At 39.3% G+C, this 13,466-nt stretch overlaps 1 protein-coding gene across 1 annotated transcript in view; it reads right to left on the reverse strand.

Annotated features, from left to right (window-relative positions):
- gins4 (GINS complex subunit 4 (Sld5 homolog)) overlaps nt 1-10,726 on the reverse strand; it is a 35,480-nt gene extending 24,754 nt beyond the window's left edge. The window contains exons 1-2 of the mRNA XM_062544118.1: nt 10,311-10,726; nt 3,927-4,013 (exon numbers count right to left, since the gene is read on the reverse strand). Of these exons, the coding sequence (XP_062400102.1) occupies nt 3,927-4,013; nt 10,311-10,394 (171 nt within the window). The 5' untranslated portion in view covers nt 10,395-10,726. The remainder of the gene's footprint in view (nt 1-3,926; nt 4,014-10,310) is intronic.
- Between the last annotated feature and the right edge of the window lie 2,740 nt (nt 10,727-13,466).

Below are 13,466 nucleotides of genomic sequence, written 5' to 3' on the forward strand. Positions count from 1 at the left end.
AGGAGGTCCACAATAGGCCCACACTCAGTAGCTAATCAAGAGTCCATATATGATTGAAAGGAATGTCATCAGCCTGGGAACTTAGATCCTTACATGATAATGTTGGATTATGAACATAAGCTATTATGCCACAAAAAATACACAAAAACATGGGGTAAGTGGAGCTAAATGAAGTTATTATTTTGCTGTCACTTCGTCTCTTTCATGACCTAGAAGGTTGTATGGTATCTGTGGATAGCTCTGTGTCTCCTCTTTCATCTGACATGTGTGCCATAGCTTTCTGATCTTTGGTTCAAGAGTAAATCAAACCAGAGTAATGGTAGCCTAAACTATATGACATTATTATTTGTTTGTCACTTTGTCTATTTTTATAACACAGAAGGATGTATTTGGTATCAATGGAAAGCTCTGTTTCTCTCTTTCATCTGATATGCGTGCATGTCTGTGCGATCCCGGGTTCGTGAGTAATTCAAGCGAGAGTAATGGATGTGTGGGTGAACGCAGAGAGCAGTACCGTAATTTTCCGACTACTAGCCGCGGCTTATACATTGATTTTGCAAAATTTCTTCATCTATGAGGTTAATACAGGGGGGCAGTTAATATGGTGTTAATATGGTTTTGTTTCTTTTAACTTGCACAAAACACTGTCCTGCGGCTTATACACAATGCGGCTTATATGCGGGAAATTACTGTATAGACTATAAATATGATATACTTTGATTTAATTTAATGACAAGTGTTTAGTCTCGTTGGAAAGCCCCAGTTCTGCTCTTTCATATTATAAAGGCTTCATCTCGCTGCAACTAATAATTGCAGAGCAATGTAACAGAGAAGAGTGGGAGTGTTTTTTGACGCACTTGGTCAATAGGGCTCATAGGGTTAAAAGGGATCCATTACAAATGGCATCATTTGATAATTTTGTCTTCTTGTATCTTCTGTCTGTATCTTAGCAATGTGATTCTCAGCTTTGTGTCATCAGACAGAATTAAAAGACATATCTTGTGTTGAAATAGTTATCTTTGACAAAAATTGGTAAGCAGCAATGAGGGGGCCAAACAAAGTTCTGACTGCTGATGATCTAGTTTCTCTTTCAGGAAAATCCAAAATGGGCAATTGTTTATAATGAGTGGGTAAAATTTGCAATGATCATCAATATGAGTATGAAGAGTATGACTAGCCATTGGAATTTTTCTAACCAACGTCATCATGATATACTGTAACCCCTAAACGCAGGTTTGCTAATTATAGCGCCCCCTAGTGGCCAAATTACACCAAATTTGTTGTGTACCCTTGGGAGGGGGTCAGTTGTCATGTGACCAAGTTTCGTGAACATACATTAAAGCGTTCCCAAGATATGAGCTCACTTAACCGTTTGGCGACGTTGCCCCATTGGATTTGCCTTTATTACTGCAATGTTATGTAAAAATGAGTCATAACAACTTCTGATCACACTGAAACTGTCATAAATGGACTCAGCATCCTCAATAACCCCTAAATTGACACCAAGATTGTGAAAATGTGATCATTATTAGTAGATGTATGATTGCAGTCAGTATCCTGGCCAAGGTGAGAAAGCGCCCCCCAGAGGAAGGGCAAAACGGGGTCAGAAAAATTGCACCCCGTCATTTTTCAACAGTAGGACCCCAAATAAAGCAAATAAAACAAAAAAATCAATTTTAGCAAAAAAATCCTACGGGACCATTATTTCATGACAATTCGTACCCCACTACAGCCTACGTGAGTAACTTTATCTCTGTGTTATCCAAATGTCTTAAAGTTAGCGAGGTTGAGTCTGCTTAAACACCAACACCCCAGAACTCACGGACCCGAGATGGAAGTTTCTCAACCTAGCTTCGCTGGCCCCTTTAGCTGACGGGCTGGCTGGTCGGCCGAATATCAATCCAACAGAGGGGGGGAGAATAGAATAGAGCTATATGTCGATTTTGCAACAAATTATTCCGACTTTGCAGTGTGGCTGCTGGCCGTGTTCAATTGGAAACTCATAGAAACTCTGGGGCGATTTTCATCAATCAACCCCACGCACATAACCAGGGAATACCGATATGGTTATACAAATAAGATACCTAAAAACAACTAAGTAGCAACGTTGTGTGAAAAGAGAAATGCAACCAGAATATAACGTTTTTTTCTTTAGTTGTAATAACGTTCGGGAAACTTTGATAACCTGGAGCTAACGTTCTCTCCAGGGTATTAGAAGGTTACTGATAAACTAACCACAGGAGAACCAGCGGCTAACGTTATTTGCTTGCTGGGATTCAACCAGAATATAACGTTTTTTTCTTTAGTTGTAAAAACGTTAGGGGAACGTTATTTGTTTTGACAACCTGGAGATAACGTTCTCTAAACGTTATTAGTAGGTTGCTGAAAAACGAACCATAGGGGAACCAAAAGCTAACGTTAGTGAAAGTTAGCAGAACGTTAATTGTTTGCTGGGATCAAGCTATGTCCTTTATAGGCAATGTAATGTTCAGCTACATGAACACATAACAGTCATTGCTACTAAGCTAAACTAATATGGTACGGACAAACACAGAAGTTAATATGACTATACATTACTTAATGCACATGATATGAATTTATATGTATTTAAATTCACTTACCCATGGAGGACAGCGTTAATCCCATGCACCAGCCTATCTTCATCTGAATCCAAGATAGCAGCCATAGAGCAAGCATTGCTAACAGCCTCCTCATGATGTTTTCTACAATGCTTCTCTTGGATATCAACCATAGGCTTCTTCTTGCCATGGTATCCATAGGCAATGTAGACCAGCTACAAACTGTATATTGTTCAAACTAAATCACTACGAAGGCAGTAGACCATGCAACCAGCATGCGCAACTTAGCTTAGCTTAAATGGCTACGAAGCGCACATATGGCAAATGTGCCACTCTGAGTTTGCGCGTGTTTTGAGAGGTGGCTACCCCATGTGTAAACAATAGGGAATTTTCATGGTGAGTTCAAAATTATCATTCTGGTGAACTATTGCGTGTAAACGGCTGAAAATTGGTATGCACAATACTATATTAGTACTTAGCAATGTGAGCTGGATGTATGTCTAGCAAATCAATAATTCTCAGTTTACATAAATTTAACTTTGAAAGTCACAACGGGCCTGGCTGGCGGTGGGCCCACTAGGGGGCGCTTCTGCAGTAAGAGGTTAAGATAATGCGTGTCAAGTTTGGTGATGATCGGACAGAGACAACAATATTTGGCTACTAATAAAATTCTCAAATTAAAGCTGATAATATTTTGCATTTGTGAATCCATTAACATGTTAGGTTAGAATGTTGTGGAGTGCATGGAGAAGTGTGGCATATGAAGTGCTGCAGTCAGGTGTGTGTGTGTATGAGTGAATGGGTAGACAGAGAGAGCTGATAATGCAGGTTCAATTTAACTGGCTGTCAATTAAACTTGATAGGGCCTTGAGCACCTGGCTCTTGACACAGGTGCAAATCAGCTTAATCAGCAGTGCAGTGCAATAGACCTCTGAAGTTCGCCTACAAAAAAGCTTGCCATATATGGGCAGTTGGCTTCAATTAACTCCCGGATCTCCTTATATGGGCAAGGATAGCAGCTTCAGAGGTCTATGAAAAGTCAATGGGGAAACATATTTTGCTAATATCTCAAAAAGTATCAAGTTTACAGAACTGAAATATACATAGACTTAGTCTTATTTTCAAGACCTACGTAACAAAGTTTGAACCAAGTTTCTACGTTAAACGGTTGAAGCTAATTAGGACCTGGTTAGGAGAATAAGAAGAAGAAGAAGAAGAAGAAGATGCCCAGGAAGAACAGAACAGTGCATTTGCATGCACTGTAATAATCATACCAAAACATTTATTTCTTTAAAGGATAAGAAGTGAACCATATAGGATTTGTGTATCTGACTATTTTTGTCTTACCATGTGCACAATTTGCTCCATGACACATTCCACAATTTCGCTCTTGTGTTCCAGCAGTTCAGGAGAAAACTTCTCATTTAGCCAGGCCTGTAAGAAATGGAAATCAGACCTAGATGTACATGTCATGGGCATCATTCACATTCTTAAAATGTTCTCTTTTGGTTAGGAAAGTGTTGCAGATTAAAGTCCCCTAGATAACTGGCATGGGGTACTTTCCATAAGATCATCTCTAAATGTAAATTAAACAAGCTAGTAGGCTAACTGAAATGAAACCATTCCAGTATCTGGGTATGGTGAAGGGTGTGTGATGATGTGGGGCTATTTTAATTCCAACGGCCAAGGGAACTTTATTAGGATGAATAGTACCCTGGATCCATGAAATAACTGGCCTTTAAAAATAATAATAAAAAATCTTCCTGCCTCTATGTGAAATTAACATAGAGGTGTGTATACTTGTACACCCTGTATTTTAAGGAAGCACATTTATTTATTTACAATACATTATTCAATCACAAAGAAATTTCCAAATTATTATTTTTTATTCCACTTTCAGTCAACTTCAGCATGGGTTCACAAACTTCCAAGCAACACTGTACATCACCAACCGCCCACTGTGGTCTTCTGATGAGTGTTTGTTCTGTCAAGTATCTTATTTTCAGGTTATTGTTATTGATATTGTTTATCATTGCTATTCTCCCTAATGTAATATAGCCTACTCAAGAAAGTAGGTTTTTAGTGTGGACCCAACACCAAAAATAGAATAATGTGGGCACAAAAGTGTTCAAATACAGATAGTCTAGGTCCTGGGTAAGATTTGTATTCGCTTCATTTAGAGGAGAATATCTCAACTGTTCTAGACTAACATGACCCCATTGAACAACTTGGGATGTGTGCCAAAATCTCTATCCGTTAAGTCCTGAAAATGACCACAATTACAGTACCCTCCAGAATTATTGGCACCCTTGGTAAAAGTTGACTAAAAATAGGTATAAAAAATTATCTGTAGGTGATTTATTGTACTCCCACAATGAAAACAATGAGGAAAAATATACCCTGCAAGGCAAGCAAATGTATTCTGAGAAAAAGGAAAATCTCAAAGAAATAAATATTTTTAACAAAAACAGCTTGCTCACAATTATTGGCACCCCTGAAACATATTATGTACAACATTTAACAGGAGCATTTTCCTATGTAAATGCAACGTTTTAAAGTAAATCAGAGTGTCTGTGAACTTTCAGAAGTAGTTCATGACGTTCTTTTTCACTATGGTATGAAAATGAAGTCACTCAGAGGCTAAATCCTCTAGTCATTTTTCAACATTGGAGAGACAAGAGAATACACTAAAATGAAATAAAAAGAAATTGTGTTGACATTTGTAAGTAAGAGAATGTCTATGGAAACTAGGTATTTTGTTGAAAATGCCTATATTTCCAGTTAAAATGATGACTAAAAGGTTCTAATCATCTGGAAATGTGGCAAACATGCTTGGACAAAGACCCATGGCTATTTTGCTCCCACGCACAGTATGGAGGATGGTATGATAGGCAAAAAAAAGGCCGGGTCGGGCCTTTGATCAAGCATTTGTGTTTTTAAAAAATATATATAATTTCTTTATTAGCCTAACTGGGTGGGGAGACTATGCCATTATCCGAAATATTAAATATATGTTTTAGCAAAGTAGGCTTAAGTAACAAAATGTGTACAAAGTTGCAAGTTACAAAATGCAACACATCATGCGCACGGTCTCCTCTGGCACGCATCACACTGCTGCTCTGCTGTAGAACATTGTGTGGCCTAGCTTAAGCGCAACATGGAGATGTACGATATAAAGAAGAAAATTAAATTAGAAGAATTAACTTTGAGCAAGTCTGGAGGAAAGTCGGACGTATGGAAGAGTTTCGAACAAGTCGTGGACAGTGACAACATTTGCGTTGGCGTTTCGTTTTGACATTTGCGTTTCTTCGTTCGGATCCATTTGTGATCCATTTCAGAATAAACAAACAACAAAGTTTACATGCTTAGTCCTTGTTTCATTATTCATTAAGATAGGCCTAATTCAGATTTATGTAGTTCAAACAACTCGTAATTGTAGTTGAGAACGTCAGTTATAAGGCTCACGCATTTAAAAAAGTGTCGGGTTTAAATCGGGCTCGGGCTCATAATTACAGTTAATATGTCGGGCCGGGCCGGGCTCGGACACAACGTGCACGGGCTCGGGCCGGTTCGGGCTTGATTTTTTGGGCCCGATCTAAGCTCTAAGGAGTTACGGAATGGTAGGCCTACCATGACATGTCTGGGAGTGTGGTCTATTGTCAGATGAAAATAAAATTGCTCTTTTGCTAAAAACACTTAAGGTGTCTTTGGCGTACATAGAAGAATAACTAGGCTATATTAAAAAGAACCCCATGCCTTATCAGAATTACGGTGGAGGGGCTGTGCTATTGTGGGGCTGTTTTAATTCCCAAAGGCCTTGGGAACCTAATTAAGGTGCATGGCATCATGAACACCAAGAAAAACCTGAACATTTTCAAAGGATATCAAACAATCTCTGCCAAGGCCCTAAAAGTTGGTCATGATTGGATCATTCATAAGGTCAATGAACCAAAACAAATGCACAGATCAAGACAAATATGGTTTACTGAACACAAAATCAAGCTTCAGACATTGCCATAGCAGTCCCCTGATCTAAACTCCATAGAAAAACAGTGGGATGAGTCAACAAGAAGAATGCACAAGTGTGGACCTAGCAATCTGGACGATCTGGGGAGGTTTTGTAAAGATGAATGGTCTTAAATCCCTTACTTTGTATTCTCAATCTTTATGGGGTGTCAGAGAAGAATATTACATGCTGTTATATTGACAAAGGGAGGTTTAAGAAGGTATTACAAGTAGGGGTGCCAATAATTGTGAGTGACGTGTTTTTATTAAAAACATTTATTTCTTTATGAGATTTTCCTTTTTCTCAGAATAAATTTGCTTCCCTTGCAGGGTGTATTTTTCCTCATTGTTTTCATTGTGGGAGTACAATAAATCACCTAAAGATTATTTTTTAGACCTATTTTTAGTCAACTTTTACCAAGGGTGCCAATAATTCTGGAGGGTACTGTATAGGTGACACTGTCATTATTACACTAGAGGTGAATGGGACTTTTTTCCCCATTTTTTTTTATTCATGTTAAGAGAAATACTTTTTGTATTACACTTTGTCAAAAGAAAACTATTTAATATTCAAATGAGTCAATATCTCATTAAATATGCGGTCATACACTCATACACTGAAGCAACAGCTTTTCTGAGGTGATCACAATGTTTACAATGACCATGTAGTGTAAGAATTCTGGTTTGATATTTGGGGGTCTAGCAGCGAAGCTGCAGATTTTCGATACGCATAAGCGTTCACTCAATACAGACAATCAAAATTGACTGCAAAGCCGCCAAACAGGAAGTCAGCTCATATCTCACCAACGCTTTGTTGCGTAGATACACTCTTGAAGCAACAGCTTTTCTGAGGTGATCACAATGTTTACAATGACCATGTAATGTAAGAATTCTGGTTTGATATTCTTTATTGTGTTTCTGTAAATGTTCAGTGTGGATATGTGTGTGAGGAGGATGTCCTGTGTTGTGCTGTACAGAATTACAAATACGACACTGCAAAAAACTGCACTGCAAATTATTTGATTCATATCAAAATAAGTGTTAGAACATTTATATTGTTTTAAGAGTGAATTTCTAATTTTAAGTGTTCAACTTTACACTATTATCTTAAATCAAGCACAACCATATCTTTTTTGTCTCAAATAGGCATGAAATCTTAAAATTAGGTAAATAACTGTAAATCTCTTCCCCAAATTCTCATCAAAATAAAGCTTGTTTAAAGATTCAGTAACAAGAAAATGTGCCTTAATTTAAGATGACATTTAAGATTTAAGATATCATCTTAAAATCAGCAGTTTATGCTTATTCACCTTATTCACCCAGAAATATGTATCGTTACGATGGTTACGATACTTTTTTCAACTTCCGTTCATTCTGTTTACATGTCCGTTCTCGGTAGCTAACTAGAACATGCTTCAACTTAGACTTCTTTCGAAATGTTGACAATTCTGACCTCAGCATGGATATACCACATCATATATAACCGATATAAAATAGAAAAGTTTACTTTTATATGCGTTAGGATATGTCAAACACTGTCAACAGTCACGTTAAAATAGATACAATGCAGCTTCGCCGGAAATAGATAACCGTTTTCGGTGTCATGGCAACCCCCATTGTTGGCCGCAGAATATCGTGGATATTTAGTAACTTAATATATAACTTTGAATGTATGTAATCTAGTCTTGTCACGAGATGTGGCACTGTGGCGCAACAGGTTACAGCATTGGCATCATGTAAATGTTCAAGTACCCACGGGACCCCAGTTCGAATCCCACCTGACGTTATATCCCGATCCCTCCCCATCTCTTTCTCTCGCTTACTTGCTTCCTGTCTATATTCACTGTCCTATCTGAATAAAGGCAAAAAGTCCAGAAAATATACTTGCAAAAAAAAAGGAATATAATCTGAGGCTGTAATAACTTTTAACTAACCTGGTCGGTGGCAGGCTAACTGCCGAGCTAAATTAATCTGTGTTGCAAAAAAAAAAAACATCAGTCGGAAAACGAGTCCCAAAAGATGGTTCCGTCAACCTGTGCTTTCGTCACCTGTAGCCTACAACTTAAAAAAAATAGGAGAAACTTTTTACCGACAGTGTTGCAAGTATTGATTTAGGCTACCTATTCGCTAGTTTCAAAGAATTTATGAAAATTATGCCAATTAAAATGTTTGAACTTGACATGTGTGTGGTAGGCTACAAGGATCCTGCTGCTATGCGTAATTTGCATCTCTCATGGTGTCATGCGCAGCGTGACTGGTTACCAAGCGTGTCATATTTTGCGTGTTCTCGGTTCGGTTCCCATGCGATGAAATTACATGTGTTAACTCATTAATAATGCCATGTTTAGATCTACTCTTTAATGAAAGGCATGTCCACTATTGATAAAGGGTCATGCATATTTAGTAGCTTGTTCAGTGACAGTACAGGCCATATAATGCATTTCAGATTATTATATTTCACAAACACTTTGGCAGAATATGCTTATGGGAGACACTAGGCTATATTAGTTCATACTAATTTATTTTATGACCACCGGAAAAATATTTTAGAGTGAACCCTTTTAATCTACAAACGTGGGTTATCTTTAATGTTGAATAGCCTATGCCAAGGTTGTTTTGAGCTACTAATTCACTCGTTTTGCTTATCAGGACATAATTTTCTTCTATCACTCACCACCAGCCAAAGTGGCTAGTAAGGTTGGGTTTTTTTATACCCGCCAAAATGAATTTTTACCCGCATTTGGCGGGTTGGTGGGTGTTAATTTAGAGCCCTGTTGGTCTTCAACGATCTTCTATTGCAAGTTTAGCAGCGAAATACAGCTTCTGTCATCTTTTATCAGGGATTTTCGAAATCCTGGAAGTACTTTTTCAGATACCTCACAACCGTGTGTGCCTAATATAACACAACAGAATTTGAATTTCACTGAAGGCCAGTCAAGTTCATCCACACCAAACTCTGTCATCCATGTCTGTATGGACCTTGCTTGGTGCACTGGTACACAGTCATGTTGGAACAGGAAGTGGCCATCCCCAAACTGTTCCCACAAAGTTGGGAGCATGGAATTGTCCAAAAGCTCTTGCTTAATGCTGAAGCATTCAGAGTTCCTTTCACTGGAACTAAGCGGCCAAGCCCGCCTCAGGGATGGCCCCTCCTATCCCATTCCCAACATGACTGTGCACCAGTGAACAAAGTAAGGTCCATAAAGACATGGATGACAGGGTGTGGATGAACTTGACTGGCCTGCACAGAGTCCTGACCTTAACCCAATAGAACACCTTTGGGATGAATTAGAGCGGAGACTGAGAGCCAGTCGCCTCGCCTAACATCAGTGTGTGACCTCACAAATACGCTTCTGGAAGAATGGTCAAAAATTCCCATAAACACTCTCCTAAACCTTGTGGAAAGCCTTCCCAGAAGAGTTGAAGCTTTCATAGATCCAAAGAGTCGACCGACGTCATATTGGACCCTATGGATTAAGAATGGGATGTAACCAAAGTTCACATGGGGGTCAAGGCAGGCAGGTGACCCAATACTTTTGGCAAGTGTAGCCTACATCCCACGTTGTTCAATCAATTGGGTCATATAGTCTAGAACAGTTGAGATATTCTCCGCTAAATGAAGCGCATACAAATCTTACCCAGGACCTCTACTAAGAGTAGACATACGCGATTCACTTTACTTTCCGACGTTAACATAAGAAGTAAGAAACCCCATACTTAATTTACCTCCTCTAGTTTCACGATGAGCTCCGCAGAGGTGATTACATCTTCGTTTTCATCGCTGATGTGGTCACTTAGACAATCCGACATAGTGCAACACCAAGAGACTTTAACGTTAGAATACTGTAATTCAAGGCGAGAAATTGTTCCTGTATGACGACGCTTTCACTTGCCTCACGCAGTGTTTATTATTCTACTTCCTCAAATATGCATGCTTCAGTAACATCATACAACTAGCGTTAGGCTATTTATTGTTGGAACTGAATCTAAACATTCCACCAGTACGATCTTTCCGTCGCATAAAATTGTAGTTGTGGACGGCAACTGTTCACTGTGTTCAGGTACAGTAGCAGCGAAGATAAAAACAAGCTTGGTCGGTCAAGCTCCATAAAAAAGTTCACATCAACAACTTCCGCCTCTAAATAAACTCCCGCCATTTCTCACTTCTTCTTACTTTTCGTTTGGCTGGTTGCCCATTTTTGCGCATAAGCGCCACTATCTGGACTGGAGTGTAACCTAAATCGCCCCTATGATAGGCCTACGTGTCAAAGTTTGAACATTCCTATAAGTGGTTCGAGTCAAATTAGGGCCTGGAATAATAATAATAGCTAGAAAATGTAATTCCATGGATGAAATTACCATTGCGTGTAAATGCAAAAAGGTTGCTGTGTAAAACATAGTATTAGTTGAAAAGACAACATACTGTATGACACAGTAAAGAATAGAACCCCACATTTAAAAAGTGATTTATGAAAATGCATTAAAATTGTGGATAGTAGCCTATACATACAGACGGCATCTCGTCATAGTCGTGGTTACCGCCCCCAGTTACCGTGTTAACCATGGCTGAAACACCCCCCGTGGGGGAAAACATTTGTTTTCTGCTAGCGAGTTAGCCCATTGACTTTCATGTGTGATGTTAGCATGTTTTCCCCCACAGAGGGGGCGGCAACCTTCTAACCGTCTGTATCTATTTTGGAAAATGTTTCAGTGGGTGAAAGAGTTTCTGTCAGAAAGATCCATAACTGTTAAGATAAATGGAGCATTGAGTGACAGTTATCAGGTAGAGAATGGGACTCCACACTCCACATTCCATTCTATCATGATAAATGGAATGTTCTATCGTATCCAAAATAATACTGGATGGGGCAATATGGAAAAGGGGAAGAAACAGTGTTTATAAGGAATAAAGTGCAACAGGCGCTAGCTATGGTGCAAGAGTGGGCCCTCCAATGGGGGTTTAGAATATCTGAAGACAAAACCAAATCAATGATTTGCACAAAAAAAGGACAATAAATAATGATGGTTGAATCCTTAAAATAGTTGGGGCTGTGGTTTGATGGGAAACTAACATGGAATGTACATATTAAGAAAATGATTGACAAGTGTAAAAAGGTATTGAATGTGATGAGATGTTTGTGTGGAGTAGATTGGGGAGCGAGCAGGTCAGCACTTAAAACTATTTACACAGGTCTGATCAGATCAGTGTTTGATTATGAATATATGGTGTATGGATCAGCTAAGACGTCACTAAAACAGCTAGATGTCATACACAACCAAGCTCTTAGGCTGTGGGGCCAAGAGAACCACGCCAGTGGCAGCATTACAAGTGGAGGTGGGAGAGATGCCTCTCCTCCTTAGGTGAGAGCAGCTGGCAGTAGTGTACTGGGCAAATCTGAGGGGCCATAATGACAAGCACATAACCCAATCAGTCTTAATGCAATGCCAAGAGAGAGAATGAGGGGGTCAAAAGCTTTGGCTGGTATATACACCACAGAGTGAGAGAGATGGGGCTGGACACAGTCAAGATATCCCCCTACTGTTGTGCTACCAGTAGTACCACCATGGTCACTTAAAGACCTAGTTATTGACCTAGGACTATTGGAGGAAAAACAAGAAGATGATGATCTGGATAGTATGAAAGTCATGGCCTACATAAGAGAAAAGTATGCAGGATACCTTATGATTTACACAGACGCATCTAAAATAAATGAAAAGGTTGGAGTAGCGTGTGCCACTCCAGTCCAGATGGTGGCGGTAATGCTCGATAAAAATGGCTGCCAACCGACATTAAACCAGAAGAAGAAGAAGAGGAAGAAGAAGTAGAAAAGGAAGACCAGAGAATGGGTGCGTTTCATGTAGCGTTTATACCATGGAGGTATTATAAGAACTGGAGAAAGTGAACAAGTCCCGCCCCTATTCATTTCAATGGGAATGCTAGGCTAGTGAAAAGTGCCAAAATTGAACGATTTTTTCAGGCTTCAACATGGCGTTTCAAGAGGCTTGTTTCCGGTGCCGTTTTACTTAGCCAATTAAGTGCCAGGTTACTGACTGACGTAAGGTACAGAACGAGAGCTCGTGCCCACACTAAGCTCGTGCATGAGCTGAGAGTGGAACAGCCACCAATCAGCATGAGGAAAACGCAGGGAAAACGGCACCGGACATGATGGGTGCTTCTCAAAGTCAAGGATTGCTCCTTCCAAGCCACTTTTTCAAGGACGTTACGTCATCAAATCTCGTCAAGCACTGTTCCAAAGTCAAGGATGCTTTCAAATTCTAGCAAGTACTGAGTCCTTCGTTCTGAGAATTTCGGAGAATTTTGGAGGATGCATCGATGGATCCTCGGAGTGAAGAAATAACCCACAATCCTTTGCGTATGAACAACTAGAAATTTTCTGACGGTGCGGTTTAAAAAAAAAAAGATAGAGAGGGAGATGGAAAGTAGATGCAAAGAAGCAGTGCGTGTTAATGTAGGCTAAATATGATTTATCAAGTGTTTTGTTAATGCCATCGTATATGCTCAGGCATTTATATCAAGTTATTGTGCATATTCATCATAAATGCATATCAATGTGCATGAACAAGTTGTGATAGACTTGTTATTAATTTATCTCAGAACTTCGCCCAATACGAACTTTGTAGAAGTTTAACATTACTGTTGCTGTTGCCAATTACCGGTATAACTTTCCATTGACACTAACATAATTATAAACTACGGATTGTGATATGTGAAGACCAAGTCGAATGTGGAAATACTGTAGGCTACTCCAAAAAGTTTATTTAGAGGAAGGTGCAGCCGCAGTTGTCGGAACTCCTGTAAAAGCAGCACAATTTCCACGGTTCTAATTAAGCGCGCAGCCGGAACCGTGCACAATTGACGTG

Source organism: Sardina pilchardus, chromosome 8 (genome assembly GCF_963854185.1).
Source record: "Sardina pilchardus chromosome 8, fSarPil1.1, whole genome shotgun sequence".
NCBI lineage: Eukaryota > Metazoa > Chordata > Actinopteri > Clupeiformes > Clupeidae > Sardina > Sardina pilchardus.